The following is an 18591-nucleotide window of genomic DNA, read 5'->3' as shown; positions in this document are numbered from 1 at the left end:
TAATCTTATCTCCTCTCTGTTACTGTCTCAAAAAAATCCCCAACCAAAAAACCAAAACCATTACAACATATGTGTAAAGAAACACATTAACTATCCTGGCTCTGTTAAGAGCAGGTCTCCCAGGAAAAAATCGTCATCTTTCCTGTCTGTACATTAGTGGCAGAAGGTAGGAACACAGTTTTTGTCCTGGTCAATGACTTAATATCCTAGAGAAGAACATTTGGTTTGACACATCATTGAATTCCCCCTGAGGAACGTGTTGCTAACTGTGCTCATACTCAGCTTCTACTTTGGTCTGAAGTACACTTAATTTCTAACTTCTCAGGTATTTATAATGTGGGATCTAAGCGACATTAAGAAGTGTGATGTAGTGGCTGTTTTTAAAACCGTGGTGGTATACAAGCAGGCCACTTCCTGCAATTTAACAATTAGCTGAGAAAAACAGACAAGTACTATCAACCGCAGTAAGAAATAACATGTGCCGCATGATGTGGTAAGTATGGAGGATGTTAAATTTCAAAAGGTAAATTATTTAATCTCAAATTATTTCAACAAAATCCAATCTACTTATTGGAAAAAAACAACTCCAAAAAGTCTGCAAGTGGCAAGTAAGACTGAGCAAGTATACTTGTCAAAATCAACTATTGCTTTTCAAGTGTAGGAAAATGAAATTAAGGATTGCTATTCTTTATTCAGAACTGAAAAAAAGATAAATGAGTCTGCAAGAAAAAATCTTAAGCTTTTTCTGCATGCTTCTTTGCTTCAAGTGAAAGTTCTGTGAATATATAGGAGAGAAGAAAAGCCTTCCGCAAGGTATTCATCTTCTACATTCAGCTTCTTGGTTCCCCTGCAGACCGGCTATGTGAATCTTGTTAAAACAAGTTTATGTTAATTAGTCTGTGGGAACTAGAAAGAGGATTTCTGCAGCTGAGATTCCTTTTTTAGGCAGCTGGTAGGGCTAATCTTCAGCAAAGAAGAACTTTTAATACCCAGTAATGTTAAATATTCTAAGTATGAGGGAATTTGCTGTCATTAGAGTACTGATATAACACAAATGAGACCTTCCCTAGGACAGGATTTATGTACTGGGTCATCTCAGTATGTGCGAATACACATAAAATAAGTATCAAGTGAACAGCACATAGGTAAACTGAGCTTCCATAATTCCCTTACCTGTTTCAACAAGCCAACTATCATGGGCAAAAATGGTCATGATGGGCAGGTTGTGGGTGTAGGCAGGATTGCCTAAGGGTGTCTACTCTGCTGTTAACAAAGAAATAAAAGCTAGTGTTACTTGCAACAAAATTTGGCTGGAAAGACGGTCTCTGGCCACCAAGAGTTGTGGCTCTTACCTGCAAATGACATTCTCCTTCAAAAGCTGTTAAGCAGGGACAACTGTTGTTAACACTGAGAACAGTGTAAACACCTGGGAAGGCAAGTTGAGCCTACACCTTGTCCCAAGGAGACCCACCGGGAGGGAGGGAGGGAGGGAGGGAGGGAGGGAAGGAAGGAAGGAAGGAAACAAACTCCCTGACCCCAGCGCCAGCCACACCTCCCCACCCGTCTCCACGCCAAAGCAGGAGGCAGGCGAGGCGCTGAGGTGGGGCGCCCTCCCATTGGCTGACAGAGGTGGGGGCACGAGAGTAGGAGAGGGGAGGAACTTGTGATTGGATGGTGGACGGTGGGCTGCCTTGTGATTGGGTGAGAGGCGGGTGCGGGCGGTGAGGGGGCGGTGTTGTGGCGGGACGCGAGGCAGGGCGGTGCTGTGGCCGGGCGGTGTCTCGCGAGAGTCGTGTGGCGGTAGCGGTCTCGCGCGGCTGCGGGCCGCTCCGCGCTCGCCGCCGGGTGCTTGGGCCGACGGCGGCAGCGCCGAGCAGAGCCGATCGCCGCTCCCCGCTCCGGTGAGTAATTCTTCCCCCGGCGGGCGGGGAGAGGGACAGCGCGGGTCGGGTTCTGGGGGGAGGGGGGGGGGGTGTAGGTGCCTCCGCTGCTCTGCCCCCTGCTGTCTGCCTACTGGACCGCGCGGGCACGGCGCCTTCTCCGTGAGGGGGTGTGAGCCTTCGCCGGCCCCCCGCCCCCGGCCGAGGCCCCTTCCTCCTGGCCCCTCTCCGGCTCCCCTTCAGCCGTGGGGGCGGCCTCCCGCCGCCTCCTCAGTCCTCGCAGGCCTCCGCCTGTGGCGGCTTATCCCCGCACACCCGGGACAGGCCCATTCCCCCGCACCCACCCGTGACAGACCGGCCTCCCCCAGTTCCCAGGGCCCGAGGAGCACCGAGCAGGGCGGCTCCGTGCGGCCCCACCTCATAGCCTCGTTCTCTTGTGCCCTGCGGCTCCTCCAGGTTCGCGGCAGTCCGTGTGCGCCCTTTTCCTCCAAGCAGTCCCAGCTCGGCCGGAGGCGGCCCGCAGGTGTTGGGGGTTTCCCGAGCCTCCCGGTGTCAGCCCTTCGCACGCCTTCACACAGCGTCTGCTCCTTGTCGTGTGCTCCGTGCGGGCGTATTTCTGTCTTCTCCATCCTCAAACGGCGGTTTTCCCCCCCGAATGACCTGACTCCTCACAGGGCCGTCGTCACTGGGTATTATCTGTCCTCATCCTCCCTTTTGCCTTTCCTTGAAGAGCGGGATTGTGTCTGTTCCTTTTTGCTAGTGCTGTGTCTCATGTCTGGAAAAAGAGCATTTAGAGAGAAGAAGTTTGGCTGGTAGTGGAAGGGAGTAGGAGGCTTTTCCTTTGAAGTAAGAGCCAAAATAGAGTAGGTTATGACTGGACTTTGCATTTGTGGGCTTGTATGTCTGTGTATTCATGTGTGCCATGGCTAAATGTGGTTCAGTTGGTACATGGAGTCGCAACTCTGAAGAGAATTCTGCAAGTGCAGAACACCTAAAAAGCATCTCTGGACAGATTGGCAGGTGGTTAGATATTTATGTATGTGTTTTGTGACTTCACAGCTTTTCATTTAAAAAAAATATTTCGGGGAAAGATGAGCTTTCGTTTACCATTCTTACATTGTAGCAGTTAATCCTCACATAGTCTCAGACTATGCACATTAAAAATTCTAATGCTTTTCCTTGAAATATTTTAATGCTGATCACAGACGTGGAGTTTGGAATTATAGTAGCTTAATTTCCTTTATCTGCTGAACTAAGAGACCTTTAATGTTGCTAGTGCCGAGGGCCAGGAGTGTGTGTACCCTGTCTCCTTAAGATAGCTAATGAAGGCAACTGTTATAGCAATGGTTGTTCTCATGTGAATACTGTTTAACCAAAGTTGGACTTTCTAATCTTGTATAGGTTTCTTAACACGGTAGTCATTTGCTTGCAGAACTATCTTAGTGTGGCTTGAATTGGGGATAACTCAAGACTGGTGTGCAGGATATTACACTAAGTTGTGATTAGTAGTGCTTATGGGAACTCTAAGAAAAAAAATATGCTGTATTCTTCTAGAAGGACATAAGTCACTGGTAAAAGCTGCTTATCTGCAAATCAAGGGAATTATTGAAACTGATAAAGCAGTTTAACTTACTTGTATGGTCTGATTGTCAGTCTTCAGCTGGGTAAGGAGTTTTGTTTGCAAAGACTACCATATAATCAGATAGGATTCTTGTTCGTAACTCGGTACCTTCACTTCCAATATCTGTTATGATTGGAAATCTCTCCTTCAGTAACAGAATGAACTAAAATATAAAATGTTGTTGGTGGAAAGCAGTTACGATTCCTTGCCTTTTGATAATGGAAACTAATTTATACACATGAATCTGTAGCAAACTGGTAACTTTAAATTAATAAATAGTCTGGATTTATTTGGTCTTCTGATTTCTGAGACAATTGAAAACATGTAACATTGCTGTTATCTACATGTAGACAACATAGTAATGACTAGAATTTTGGTTATACCAGAAAAACAAGCTAAATAGTCTAGGTCCAGATACAAGTTAATTTTTAATATGTCTTCATGCTTTTGTTTTCTGGGTTTGAAATTGTCAGTTAAAGCTTGACATTTAGTTCTTTCTGGTTTTATTTTTAGGAGAGCTGAAAATCCGCTCTCACATTTAGCTATTGATAAATTTTCTTGCTTTAAGTTTCAGATTTCTCATATATTAGTTTATTATTTTTAAAATGCCCTAACTGATTGTCCATCCCCAATATCTCTTCTAACTAATAAATTCTTATAATACTTTTATATGGGAAAGCTTAACAAACTTTCATTGCCTTTTGTCATTCTGGATTAAAAGCTACATGAAGGCGTTTTAGTCATCTGAAGATGTCCTCTAATAAATCGTGCATTTTTCTTGTGATCTGTCTCTTCTTTTAGCACACTGCACAGAATAGATGTAGGACATCAGTAATGGTTAGTAGAGAGAGGTTGGGGGTTTGTTTTGTTTTGTTTTCTGTTTCTTCTTGTGGTGAAGACTTTGACAAAATTATTTGAAAGGTCTGTGGAAAATGGATGAAAAAAAGCATCATGTATACCTTAAGATCTTGTTATTGCTGGTCTGAAAACACGCCAAAACTTCATCCAGAAAGTAGTCAAAGATTTGCTTCTAACTTATCTTATGGTGTGGATGTTCTGGGTACTTCATTTATGTATTAACTCGACCAAGTGTGTTTAGATAAATTATCAGATAAAATGTAGTAACCAACTCTTTATGCAAAAGAATGCATAGCATACACCTTGATAATGTTTTGGGGTTTTTTTGCTCTTTTTGTCTCCTAGAAATGGGATTCCTTTCAGAAGATGCAATGCATTAGATGTGGTGCTTGGAACAGGATTAGTCATGGCATCAGAACTATGTAAAACAATATCTGAGGCAAAGCTGGAAAGGCACAAGAACTTGTTCTTAAATTACCGAAATCTCCATCAATTTCCTTTGGAGTTACTGAAAGATGAGGGGCTGCAGTACTTGGAGAGACTTTATATGAAAAGAAATTCCCTGACCACATTGGTACGACAACCTCTTTATTGTAATGTTTACTGTCTGTATGTTTAGGAATTCTGATTTTTGGAACAGAAAAAAACAAGATAATTAAAAAAAAAAATCTTACAGCAAATCTGATCCTGAATGATGTCATCCATTGTGAAATATGAGTATTTGGTTGTATTATGTTTGAACTTGCATAGGTAATGTAGAGTATAATAAATGAAAGTTTATGACATTTTATAGTTACACTTTTGAAGCTCTGTGAAGATCTGCTGGGGGTTTTCTTGTGAGGTTTGTTTGGTTGGTTTTGGTTTGGTTTTTTTTTTTTACTGCTATAAATTTTGCTTGGTAGTCAGGCTTTTCTACCACTAGGTGATACTATGCAAATCTAGTCTACATTCCTTTGTTAGGCTAAACTACTTTTGCCTTGGTACATGCCTTATTTTAAAGGTGTCATCGATCCCAGGGTCTAATTCAAAGCTTGCTGTTAAGGTGCCAGTGAAAACTTGTGTCTGTGGGCTGCTGTTGATAGGAGAACAAACAGTTAATTTCAGGGATGTGGGATTTTCTGTTGTGGGTTTTTTGTTTTGTTGTTTTTCCCTGAACTGAACAATTTCTCACCCTGAATGAATGATGTGACCTCAGAATTCAGTGTGGACTAGTTAAATAATTGCGTGGGATATTCTGAGCTGGTAAGACTCTCTCTATAGAGTCAGAACTTGCCACTGTCAGTAGGCTCAAGTCTCCAAGTAATTCAGGGTTTTTTTGTCTTGGGGTCTTCCATGGTGTGATAGGTAAAATAATAGCCAGGGCAGAGGAGCTGGTGGGCCTGACTACTTAAAATTCCCCAAAATAATATGTTTTTCAGCACTTCCTAGAGAAAGTCCATTACTCCAGTTTAAGGAATAGTGTTTAAAGCTTTGGCAATGATACATTAGAATTCCTCAATAAAGGTTTCACTTCTTGGGCCAAAAGCTGAAAGGATTCTTAAGATTTTATGCCTTTTCTTCATCTTGAATGAGTCACTTAAGTTTACATGGACTGTAGAGAAGTATTTTGGCACTTCTTGGTTTTGAGCAAGTCCTTTGCTTAATAATTTAATGGGAGGATAGGAGTCATGGTTACAAATTAAAACTGCTTTAAAAATTAACTGATGACTGTAAACAGTTCTGCTTTGACACTTTGTGAAATTCAGTGATTATTTAGTGGTGTAAGGTTTGTGAAGTTTGTACTGCTCAAAAGATAAAACAATGATAAGGAGAGTTTTGCATATGCTTTTTCTGTATGTATGTGTTAGAGCCTGGTTTTGTTTTTCTCAAAGTAATTATAAAATAGAAACCAAAACAAAGTCTTGAAAGTAACAGTTTAGTTCCATTTTCCTCTCGATATCTGTTAATACTACCAGCCAATAGATGTGTAAGATGGCATAAGTAATTACCCATGGTTACTGTCAACAGAATATGTGTTAAATGAGGGAGGCAGCTCTCACCCACAACTGTTTGGTATTGTAATTGAGGCCTGGGATAAAGGAACTGAAACAACATTAAAATGTAGATCATACCTCAGCAAAATGACTTGCAAACAGCATCAAGTAGAGCATTAGGATTCAAAACGATCAGGATAACTTGCTCATAGTATGACTCGGTGGCATCTCATTCAAGTGCATAGCACTACAGTTAGGACCTAGGCAAACAAAATTGGGTCTGATTCACTGAGCATCTGTTCAGCAGAATAGATGTTGGAAGTTGTAGTGGACCAAAATAGATCAAGTTAGCAGCATGTTACAAAGAAAGGCAAATGTTTTTTTGGAACATAGAAAGTTTCACAATCTCCATTAGAAGCAGAAGGGGATAATTATTGGATACTGTTAAAGCATAAGCTGGAGCAAAGGTTGAGTCTGGAGTTTCATACTTAGGAATGACCTAGGTAAACTGGAAAGAACCTAGAAAGCAGCAGCAAGGGATTTTTAGAGAACATGCCCTGTGAGAGAAGGTTGAGAGATTTAGGTTAATTCCTCTTGCAAAAAGAAAAGACAGAGAGGAAAAAAAAAAATAGAAGAGGAGGAATGGGGGAGAGCTGAAATCATCAGTATTTTTACACAGCAGTATTTTCATAACGATTTTTTTTTTTCATATCCATTGCTGGTAAGACAAGTAATACTCTCAATTTCAGTAAAGTACTAGTAAGTTGCCAGGGGGTGGGGGGAGAAATCTTATCTGAGAATAGTTGAAAACAAATAGGGTATTGAAGGAAGATGTCTCTTTCGGCCTTGTGCTCTTTTGATTCTATGCAAGATGATGAGCATTAGCTCACAAATAAAGACTTTAAATTGCATATGGATTATTAGCAATCATCAAAACTAAATCTGCACAGTATTTCTTTAAAGTTAGGTGGTACTTTTGTCCCACCAGTTCATTCCTTCAGAGTTCTGAAAAATGTTGACTAAATCAGCTTTTGTTCTTTGCTCTTCTAAAATTATTCTAGACCTTGACAGATGGCTCATATGAAAACATCTGGATTAGTTATGCTGACAGAATTTACATATACCTTGCCTAAGAATAATTTAACTTTTGTCTTTGTTGGCAAGTTGGAAATGATAGAGGGCTATGACATAATGCATGGATCAAGAAGCTGTATAGCGCATCAGCAGGTTCACTTTTTGAAAAACATTCAGTGGGGTGTGAGGCCAAGGCAAGCTTCCCTAAGCTGGTGGCAGAATTAATAATTCATTTAGCATCATTTGTTGTCATGTCACCAGTAGAGACCAGAGTTAGTTTTACCTCTCAACTGATGGATCATGAATAGGTTTTTTAAAATCTTAATTTCATTGTAGGATGTTGTATTGAGCAACTTTGACTCAGACCCATTGTTACTGTGGTACTCAAGATAAGCAGAATTTCTGTTATGGACTTGCTCAGCTCTAAAGTTGTCTCCTGAATTTAGCTCTCTTAACAATATGAAGCAGTTGAAGGAAGAATAAGAGTATAACCTTCATGTATAATGTGAAAATAGTTTGTAATTCAGGTTAGTAGCCTTATTCTAATAAAGGGTGTAGGATGACAATGAATTTGTTTTTTCACATTCCTTCTTAAGTTTTTAAATTAAAGCTTGAATTTTTTGTTCTTAAGCATGTTGCAGCCTTTGCATATTTTCCCAGCTTAAGCTTTTCTCTTTGACCAAATAAAATTCTATGCTGAGGAGATAAATGTACTGTAGCAAATCTTCCAGTAGGTGGCAACAACTGATTAGTTATAGCCTATTTCTTGGGTCTTGACTTCAACGGATGCATTTATTGAGACATCAGTTGCTGCTCCATAGTTAAAAAAAACCCTATTTTTTGTACTCGGCTCTAGGATGTGGCATGTTTGCTACATAAGAATATTATGACATTACTTTTTCAGGTTAGCATATTTCTTCATAATAAATTTATAAACACAAAGTATTTTAGGTGATAGTATACCTTTAATTTACATGTCAGTGAAAATTGCTAGGTTTTTTGAAAAAGTAAATTGACCATGTGATCGAACTGCTTTTAAAATTCATTTGTTTCTGCATATATGTGTATTGTAAAAACTTTTTTCAATAAAACATATCTATGTTTAAAGTAGATTTCTTAAGCTATAAAACTGTTTTAATCTTGGATAATTTTGGGTACGCTTACCAACATGACATATGAAACTTGTGAAGCCGATTTTGTGATATATATTCATCGTTATAAATGCCATCAAGAAACAGAATTGCAGCTAGGGATCAGTTAGCAGTTAGAAAATGATATGCATGTTAATATGTAAATATGGAAATCTAGTTTGATGGATTCAGCACTTCTGGTTTGGTGGTAACTGATTAAGCTACACAAAGTTTGTAGGTCATTTCCCAGTTTAGCAGCATTACAAAATAAAATACATTATGGTTAGACATCTTGTATAGTTCTTGTTCTACTTTAAGTCTGTAAAGGCTGCAGCTTCTTAGCAGTCTCTTGGCTTCAACTAACTCAATTACTTGAATATATTTTCAATAGTAAGGTTTTGGTAATTCATCTTTTCAGCCTCAGAAGTCTGACTACCATTTGGTTGAGGACACGTTGATGTCGCTTCTAGGCTGTAGTTCTGTTTCAGTAGTAAATTGCTCACTTCATATATCCCAGATCGCACTGATGGAGAACGTGCAGGGATGTGGAAATAGGGTGTTGTATACAACCTCCTTGATGCCATTTTTTCTGTGACTAGCTGCTGACATGTTTTAGTATGGTTATTAAAAAGAGTTGGGTACACAATATGTGTGTGTCTGGTTTTTGTTTTGAAACCTAAAAAATCTCTAACTCTTTTTCAGCCAGAAAACCTTGCACAGAAGCTTCCAAACCTCGTGGAATTGTGAGTTTGTGTAGGAGTTCTAATATATTTTTTTATTATGCTGATCCATCTTATCTTAAAATAATTCTAGGATGTATTGCTTGCACATAACCTACCTCTTAAGTGTGAAGGGTTTTCTTGGAGGGCAAGAAAGGGTCAATTTTTGTTGGGTTTTTCTTTTTTCTTTTCTTTTTTTAAAGGACGTGTATCCAGATGTATTCAGTCCCATGTTAATATTTCTAACAATTTTTTGTTTATTGTATAACAAGAACTCTGGTACAAATGTCTACACTGCTAAGGGAAAAAATACTTACCCCCCCAACTCCTGTGTAGACTGTTGTCACCCTGATAAAGCACTGGAACCTCCAAATGCAATGGTCAGATAGTTGTCACAGAGCCAGAGTAACAGGTTACTGCCTCCAGCCCATTCCTAGCTGCTCATTTCCACCCTAGCTACCACAGTTAGTATGATCTCAGTCTTGCTGATTGTAGTAGTAAGTTTTTTTGGAACCAAGTCACAGATTGTCAAATAGGAGCAGAAATGAGCAAGTAGGGGTAGTAACTATTTAATGGTGATTGCTGTAGGCAGAGTAGTTTATCCAATCTTGTCCAAAGAATGGATGTCACATGAACTGTATTATTTTGGAAATTAATTTTAAGCTGTAAGCCCCTGAGTCAATGTTTTCTTCCCTCCCCTATTTTTTCTTGTAAGGTTATGATTTCCTTGTATGGTAGGATTGATGGCGGGGGTGTTAAAAGGGACATTCTCTTTTCCATTTATAACTCATTTGGCTCACTTTCAGTTGACTAACTGATGGACCATTGATTCTGTTTGTTTAATGGAAAGCTCCAAACAGAGGATGTGTATATCTGAGTAGTCTAATGCATTCAGCTGTCTGATCTTGTCATCTTAATTTGGCCCTTGAAACTACACCTTTCTGGTACACGCGACCACAGTACAATTGAACTCTTTTGTAGGTCACTGCAGTCTCCGACTTGCTTAAGAGATGGTCTTGTCTCATCATGCCTGAGTCTTGAGAGTATGTTTATGCTCTGAAGCAGTAAAATAAATATTTTTATATTTTATATACCTAGTATTTAATGATTTGCCATGGGGCATCAGGAAATCTCGATGTATCTGATGGTGCCTTTAGGAAAACCTGTATAAATTACAGCTTAAAATAATCTCTTACAAACAATGAATTGTAGGAGTCAAACCTGGTTATTTGGGGTTCAGCAAGCTTAGTTGTACCACCATTATCCCACACATTCTGGTGGTCTAGAGAGAACTGCAGTGGGCCTGTGGTTTGTGTAGGTCTAATAGTACAAGTCAATATTTGATCAGACAATAAGACATCTTTTGTTGACAGAGAAGAGACCACAAAATAAAGATTTAATTAAAGAATAATATATTATAGTAGCTTTAAATTTTGAAAGACAAACTTAACTCATTTTCATTTTCCTGAAAGTTACAGTCTTAGCAATTTCACTATATATTTTTAAAAACTTCACTGTTGTCTGTGTTTCTTTGTATATTGTTTCCCTCACACTGGATTGATCCTCATAATACACATTTTTTTATCTTGAGTGAAATAGTTCACAAGTATTTTCAGGAGCTGCAGCTGAAGTGAGTAGGAGAATTGTCATCTTGTGATTATACATGAGGATTTCTACAAACATATCTGCTATCCTTATGTTTGTTACATTTTTAGTAAACTTTAAATGTCTACAATTTTTAAAGAAAAAGAGAAGACTCAGATGCTCCATGCAGTTGAAATGTTCATATGTCTGTCTTCTTGTTCTGCTTCTATCTCCCTGAAAAGAAAGGCTCCTACTTTAGGAAATGCTGTTGAATAGAATGGAAAAAAAATATGCTGTGCAAATAATCCATGTGTGCCTAAGCAATTGGACATTGAGTACTCAGTATTCCTTTATAATTAGATATCAATATTTGAAAATTATGTTACTCTTATTTTCTACAAGACCCGTTCGTTCATTTGCAGCAATGTTGATTGACAACTAAAAAAATATGTAGTTTTTATGTTACCAGTAGTACTGGAAGTGCTCCAGCAGAGGGTGCTGAATATTCTTGGTGAGAGATCTGGCCATCCTCTGTAACTACCTAAATGACGATGTGTAAGATTGCTTTTTTTCTTTTGAAAAATGTACTCTAGGTTTGAAAAACCCACTTGCAGTGAGTAGATCATGTGCTTGTTTCTTCAGTCAGTAAAGGTGTAAGAATTTATGTGCAAGGGAAAACGTTTTTAATTGTGTAATTTGTGTGGGTTTGAGCTTTTGTCTTTACTTGCTCAGCATTTAGTGGGGAATAACCTGGTGATCAAATATGGTTCGTTCTGGTTATTCTATTTCCTTTATCCTTTTCCCTTTTTGTTTTCCTCTTATAACTCTCAAAACTAAAGCCCATCATTACTGTAACTGTGAATGTCTTGTTTTAAATAATTTTATGTTATTCTCTCTCATTTTTATGTTATTCATTTAATAGTCTAAGTGAAACTTAAGTACCTATCCATTGCCAGTTTATACAGTTTCCACAGCCTTTGTGGTCATAGAGAGGAATGGCTTTGAGGGTGCTTTTTCAGTCTGAAATTGGATATTTTGCAAACTGATTATGTAGCAGAAGTCCTTGAGGGTAACAGGTGGTGTCCTCTGCTTTTTTTTTCTCCTCCCCCCAGGTACCTTCATTCAAATAACATAGTTGTTGTACCTGAAGGTAAGTAACCTACCAGCTCACAATAAGTGGCAGGAATCATAAAATATTCATTTTTCTTCTTTGAAGAGGCCTGTTTTTCCTTTATTTTCCCATAAAACATTAAAGATTTTCATACAAAATATACCAGTGTAGCTCTTAGTTGATAATATCCTTGTTTATGCTATGTTAAATTCTTTTAATGAATTCTCAAATGCACCTAAATGCTGTTTGCTTCAGTTCTAATTGCAGAAAGTGAAAAGTCTAAAGGGCACTCATCTACAGAAACAAAAATCTGGAGTGTCTTCTGCTTTCAGCCAGTTACCACACAGAATATTCTGCTCATTTAGATCATGACAGATTTGAAACTTAAAGTATCAAGAACTTGTACTAGTTTTTCTTTCTTGTCTTAATTGTAGAGTTACATGCCCAACCTCAGGAAAGTACTTTAAACTCTTTCTGAATATATAAAATGGGTAGACTTAAAGGAAAGGAATGGAAAAAGTGATTTCAGAGCAGAATCGTCTGAGGGGAATCTAGAAATGGGAGTATTCTGTACTTTGCTCCCCCCCCCCCCCCCCCCCCCGCCCCATCTCACTGCCAGCAGTACTGCTTGTTTGATAGATAAGCATTTCCACAAATTATGTCATTCAGTTGTGAGACTGGCTTTAATACGTCAAAATCTACTCAGACATAGGTGTTAGGTATTGTGGCTTTTTATCCTCTCATAGTCCTATTAAGATTTTAACATTACTGTTGGGTCACATTCACGTTTTAATCTGTTCTCTCACAAGCCATTGGCTCCCTCGTTAAACTGCAGTTTCTGGACCTAAGTGATAATGCCCTCGAAATTGTGTGTCCAGAGATTGGCCGCCTGAGATCTTTACGTCATCTTCGCTTGGCTAACAACCAGCTGAAATATTTACCTGCAGGTAAGTACAAATGTGTGAGGGATTACAGCAATGACAAATTCCATTTGAACTCAATTTGCATAGTGATATGCTCTAGGTTTATTTGTATCTTACAGTTGAAGCATGGTACAACTTGCATTTAAAGACTAGGCAGGGATTGCCATTGTATGTATTGTACTGAATATACTCTGTAGCTGGAAAAAAGCCATGCTGTATGTACTTGAGGTCAAAAAGTCCTGAAAAATGCTTCTGAAATGGGGAAAAAATTATCTATTTAACAGTCTTTGCCATTGTATCAAGAAAATATTGAACTTCCTTGAGAAGACACAAAATGCCAGTGACAACTGGCATTATGATAAAATGATGTTTTTTCCAAATTTCCAGAATATAAAGGATTCCAGTCTGTCCTTCCTTGCTTTTTGCCCAACAGCCCCATACTTGTATTTTCTAAAAAGACACATGTCTAGTAGGTTTGCCTATAGCAGTTCTACCTCATTATGACAGTAAATAACAAATGTTTGTCTTGCTAGTTTATAATAAAAAAAGCAAATTTTATTCAAAGTGAATGTGACTCAGTCAGAAAAAGTTGACCATAGGCAGATTTTGAATGATTTTTTTTCTTCTACATACTTTGATAAGCAGACATAACTGATTATTCTTCTTTCATTGCCCTTGTATCTGTCCAGATGAGATGATGGTGATTTTTAAATACTTCCTTATTTTATTTTTTGATGTTTCTCTGGCGTATTTGCATTTTCTGATTTGCAGAGATGATAAGCTAGGGCCAGCATTTCAAAAAACTAGTCTAACTTAATCTAACAGAATTAGCTTTGGCTCTAATTTTAACTAACTTCTCAATATGACCTTCATGTGTTTGTAAGTTCACATTGCTTATTCTCAAGAAATATATTGCAATTGCTCCTTGAAGTTTTGGGTGCAGAAATCTAGCTGTCTTTCCCTTGTACTTTTCTAGGCATAATAAGCTTAATAAGAAAAAGTCAAAGGATGATTATGATTAGAAAGAAAAAAAATTTATATGACTATGTAAATTCTCTGGAATGAAATTAGATAAACCTGTTAAACATTATGACCTAAGGCCAATAAAATTTCCATCAATTTTTGGATGTCCTACATTCAAAAGAAAGGAGTGATTTGAGTGTGCTTTATGTTCCTCAAAGATAATTTACCTTATGGTACTGTACCATGAAAGAAAGACTTGTTCAAAGAAAAAGTGACACATTTTCTGCAAAACTTCACACGTTAACTTAAAAAGGTTCCAAAAAAGACTTTCAAAAGGATAATTTACATTACTGAAGAGTTGATTTCGAGTCTACCACATTTGATTAGGAACTGGTATCAGCTGCATAGGCATGCTGCATTTAATTTCTCCTGAAGTTTACAAAATTTGGTACTGAGCATTGTCCTTAAGCATGTCTAGTTTTGTGTGCATGAAAATTTTGCATGCTTAGAAATAATACTGCTGTTGGCTACTTTTGAATCAGAGAATCCAGTGGTGTCTGGTCTTTCTGGTTTTGCTGGTAGTGTACCATCAGTTTATACATATGCCATTATTGCTGTCATTACTAATCCTGCCTGTTCAGATGCTGTCACTGTCAACAGGACTGGATGTCATACAGTCAGAGCAAGATTAGTCTTTCACTTAGAGTGGAGAGTTAATCTGCTGCATTTCTTAAACATAACACTTCCTGAAGAGGGCTTCCAAGCATATTTGCATAGTTTTTCTTTGTGAAATTGCTAATATTTCAAAGATGACTTTATACCAAAATCTTTAAGTTTGAAAATAACATTTATGGTCAACAATTGAAAAAATAGAGCAAAATAGTAGAGTTTGAGTTGTTTTATCCTTAACTATATTGGTAGCATGAATCTTCATAATAGTGTTAAACAGTGTTCTGTTAGGAAAGCTAGTAAAGTTAATAAAATGAACAAGGATGAGATGTGATTTCACTGCAGTACATCATTCTGCTGTGTGTTAACTACTTGCTTTACAGCAGATACTGCATTGCAATGCATTGTTAGGGAAAGACAGCTCTTAATTGCTCTTAATTTATAGTAACCATTTAAGATACAATTTAGCTTCTACTAGTGCAGCTTGTGCAGAATTTAAAGATCTGCATTAAAAAATAGCTTTCAGGTATAGGTGATAGTCATTTTTTAAAGTAACTTTTCGAAACTAGTGACTGTTTTCTTCCGGACTTAGACCTGCACATATCACACAAATGGCAGTGAACTGTTTATCACAGCAGAGGTTCTAGTTAAGACAGGCTGATCAGCATTCACCATGTGTAACCACATAGGCCATCTTGCAGCATAATGTTGTCATCACATAAAAAGCTTACTTTAGAGTTGTTGCCCTGTCATTCCTGTTGTCTTTCCCTTCCCATTGTGTGGTGTTACAAGTACCCTCAGTTTTTGTTGAAACTCAGTGGATATCTAGGAGGATACTCTCAGTAATATCCTTAATCAATTGCTAAAAAAAATCTCTTAATTACAACTGCAGAACAGTTGGATGGTAAATGTTTGCCATTAAGTGTCTGAACATCCACACATTTTTATTGCATTTTTTATTTTAAGAATGATTCTCTGTTGTGTCTTCCTTAATTGTGATTAAGAACTGAAAGAAACAATGCAATTAATAGCATAAGTTGATTAATTATTTATTTTTAACGTTTTTGTTCCACAATTCACAATTAGTGTTAATTTTTAGTATTTAATATTTGCCTTGTAGAAATCTAGCATAACTCTTTTTAAAACAATTGAAATAGTATGCATCATGAAGCTGTATAAAGATTTATGTCTTCAGCCTGATTGTAGACGTTCTTCAGATTCTAATAAAGGTTGAGCCTGTGCTGCTGTTTATCTTCAATGTGATGGGCAAGATTTTGGTCTCTAAGTACCTGTTTTCATTAAGCTTGTAAGAATTTAATAATGAAGACTTCTATTCTTTTCTCAGGTTTGGTCATGATTGTCTAACTAGTTTGAAGAAGTTACTTTAGGGGCGGGGGTGGGGGAGAATGGTGAAAATACATAATGAATGCTTAAGTCTTAGTTTCCTGAAGAAATCAGGCAATAAAGGATTGATGGGATGGGGAAAGGGCCTTGGAGATTAGAAAGCGCTTTCTGTGCTGTGGCACTCTTGTAGTGTAAAGGATAATCCTACCTAGTGAGCAAACACTAGCAAATTGGTGTCACCCATGGATAAGATCATGTACTTTGGCCTCAAGGCACTTTGCTTAATAGTGTGCTACCACTGAAACAATGGGACTTCCATCCTGCATCATTAAATTGTGAGAATTGTTGAAAGATGACGAAGCTAAACTTGATGAGAAGCAAAGGGAAAAATTTGTCCAGAAGAAGCATGTTGAAATTGAAATATAATATAAAATGGCTGGAAGAAAATGCTTTGTGAAATTCTCTTGAAGTCATGTTTTGAGTATACTTTGGATAAATTTAGTAAGTGGACCAGCTTCTGCCTTCTGCGGAGTCATCAGTATCTATATTCTGTGGTAATCAGAATCACTAACTGAGAGACTCTGTCTTTGAGAGGAGAGCTGATTAAAAGAGTTGCAAATAAGTAAGAAGATGAGATTTAATATTATTAAGTTCTCTTGAGCCCTTTATTGAAATGCACAGCATTTTTTTGTTCTGCAAACTGTAAATCTTGTAGCTTCTGTCTTTAACAATTTCTTGGTTCTTTTATTTGGCTCTGCTATATATAATTCTTGAACATGCTGTAAAGTTTTGCGAAGTTTTGTACTATTTAACTGTAGCACTTAAATAATCTAAATTCTTGAGGGCCATTTGAAAATATGTAATGCCAGAGATCTTATTTGAAAAAAATCTTAGACTTGCAGCATAAACAAAATATGGTTATTATTTGATATTATTACATTAGTTCGTGTGTAAGCTTGACTTAAGAGTTGACATTATGTTTTCATAGTAGCTTAACTTTAGTTTTTTAAGATTTCTCTTTATTCAGAGAATTGGTGTCTCATTTTAATTTAGAATTGTAGTTAGTCCTATATGAATGTGCTCGCAGAAGTACATTTTCTGAATCTTCTTACTTATGAATGACTAATTAGGAAGTTCCCCTTTGTTTCTGATGTTTATAATACATGTGATATTTCAACTCCTTTCATTCTTGAGAAATTGTATTTCTTTTCTCTTCTGTAAGCATTATTGCATCATTTGCAAAAAAAAAAAAAGTAATCCAGTGAAATATACTGGAAAAATGATTCTTCAGGAGTTCCAAAGCCAAAGTTTTCTCTCAGTTTTGCTGTGTTACCATTTAGATTTGATTTAGCCTTGGAAACTTTTGATTTTCAGATTTACATTTTGGTCTTGTAGTTAGTGAATGCACGTTTGGACAACAGATGACTTAAGGGTGAGTTATACTCAAAGTTGGACTTAAGTTTCTTATTTGACGTGGATTAGATTTTTTTATTGCACATTACTTGAGATATACTTCTCCTTAGAAATGGCATGTTGTAGCATCTTGTTCTTAAGATTTAATTAAAAATGAGGTTATGTTTACTCAGCACATGTTGGAGTTAATTATAGATTTACTAAAATGAAAAGCTTAATGTTTTGCCAAGTCAAGAGCAAAAGCTAAGTAATTAAACAAAGAATAGGGTATGGTTTATGATCCCAGCCCATCTTTTGGCAAAGTTCCCTTTAAGAAGGGGGGGGGGGGGGGGGGAGAAATACATCAGCAGTTGTCTTTACATGGGCTAGAGCAAGTTTCCCTTTGTGTTTGTTGTCAGGGAACTTTAAAAACCAAGAGCTGAGCACATAGATAAGGCAAAAAAAACCCCGCAGTCAAATACCAAACTTCACGTAAACTGCATGATGCTGTTTCTTAATCTGTAGGGTGAAAGTGCAGGTGACTGGGGAGCACCAGCAATTGCTGTTGCTGAAGGGGGGTACAGATCTCAGCAAGAGTCTAAGGCAGGTTTAGCAAATACCCTTTCTTCCCCATATGAGGAGATGTGTGGCTTCCATTTCAAATTGACATTTCCATGCTGTCTCTTGAGACTTCTGCATATTGCATCCACTTCTTGCCATTTTTCTTCATTTAGGTAGAATCTGAAGGAAATTTATTCCTCTGCCTTTGGTGTTTTCAAAGTGCAAACTGCAACAATATTTAGGGGAGGTTAATAGCACATATAATCTTCATTTCATTTCTGTTCAAATCCTTTTCCATTTTAAGGCAAAATGTTTTAGAAATATAGTCGATTTAAGCCTCATTAAAATACATTTGTAGTCTTATAACACTTCATCTTCAAAGCATTTGAGAAAGATCCTGTGAAGCTGATAAGGGAGTGTTATCCTCATTTTATAAAATGGAAAAAAGTGTTTGTACAGAAGTGATTTGCTCCAGGCCACAGCATCAGTCAGTGTTACCCAGAAATAGAACATGGGTGTTCCCATTCCATTTGTTAAAACCACACCTTTTTGAGGTTGATCATATTTAATATTGGGGAGGATTGAGTCTTTCTACCCGTTATTAGGAAATTAATAATTACCTTTCCATAATTAATAACTCTCTAAGTTAATAGGAAATTAATAGGGGTAAGATCAGTGAGTTTTTGTAACGGAAACAACTTGTGCTTCCAGAAGGCTGGAAAAGTTCATGAAGATTAATTTTGAAAAATATAACTTGCAGATAAACACTAGATCATTTTCTCTTGCATA

General features: G+C 37.6%; 1 protein-coding gene across 7 annotated transcripts in view; it reads left to right on the top strand.

Annotated features, from left to right (window-relative positions):
- Positions 1 to 1768: 1768 nt before the first annotated feature.
- LRRC28 (leucine rich repeat containing 28) overlaps positions 1769 to 18591 on the top strand; it is a 60781-nt gene continuing 43958 nt past the window's right edge. For 5 of the 7 annotated variants that reach the window (XR_012652767.1, XM_075045012.1, XM_075045014.1 and 2 more), the window contains exons 1-5: positions 1769 to 1901; positions 4705 to 4933; positions 9239 to 9279; positions 11952 to 11989; positions 12760 to 12897. Coding sequence is in view for 6 of the 7 variants with exons in the window: in XM_075045012.1 (XP_074901113.1) it covers positions 4766 to 4933; positions 9239 to 9279; positions 11952 to 11989; positions 12760 to 12897 (385 nt within the window). In the remaining variant the exon portion in view is untranslated. Of the gene's footprint in view, positions 1902 to 2347; positions 2570 to 4704; positions 4934 to 9238; positions 9280 to 11951; positions 11990 to 12759; positions 12898 to 18591 lie in introns of those variants that run through there. The other 2 variants (XM_075045017.1, XM_075045018.1) reach the window with 2 other exon arrangements.

Source organism: Buteo buteo, chromosome 13, assembly GCF_964188355.1.
Source record: "Buteo buteo chromosome 13, bButBut1.hap1.1, whole genome shotgun sequence".
Taxonomy (NCBI): Eukaryota; Metazoa; Chordata; class Aves; order Accipitriformes; family Accipitridae; genus Buteo; species Buteo buteo.
Note: the sequence above shows the minus strand (reverse complement) of the source record. Positions and strands in the feature narration are given on the sequence as shown.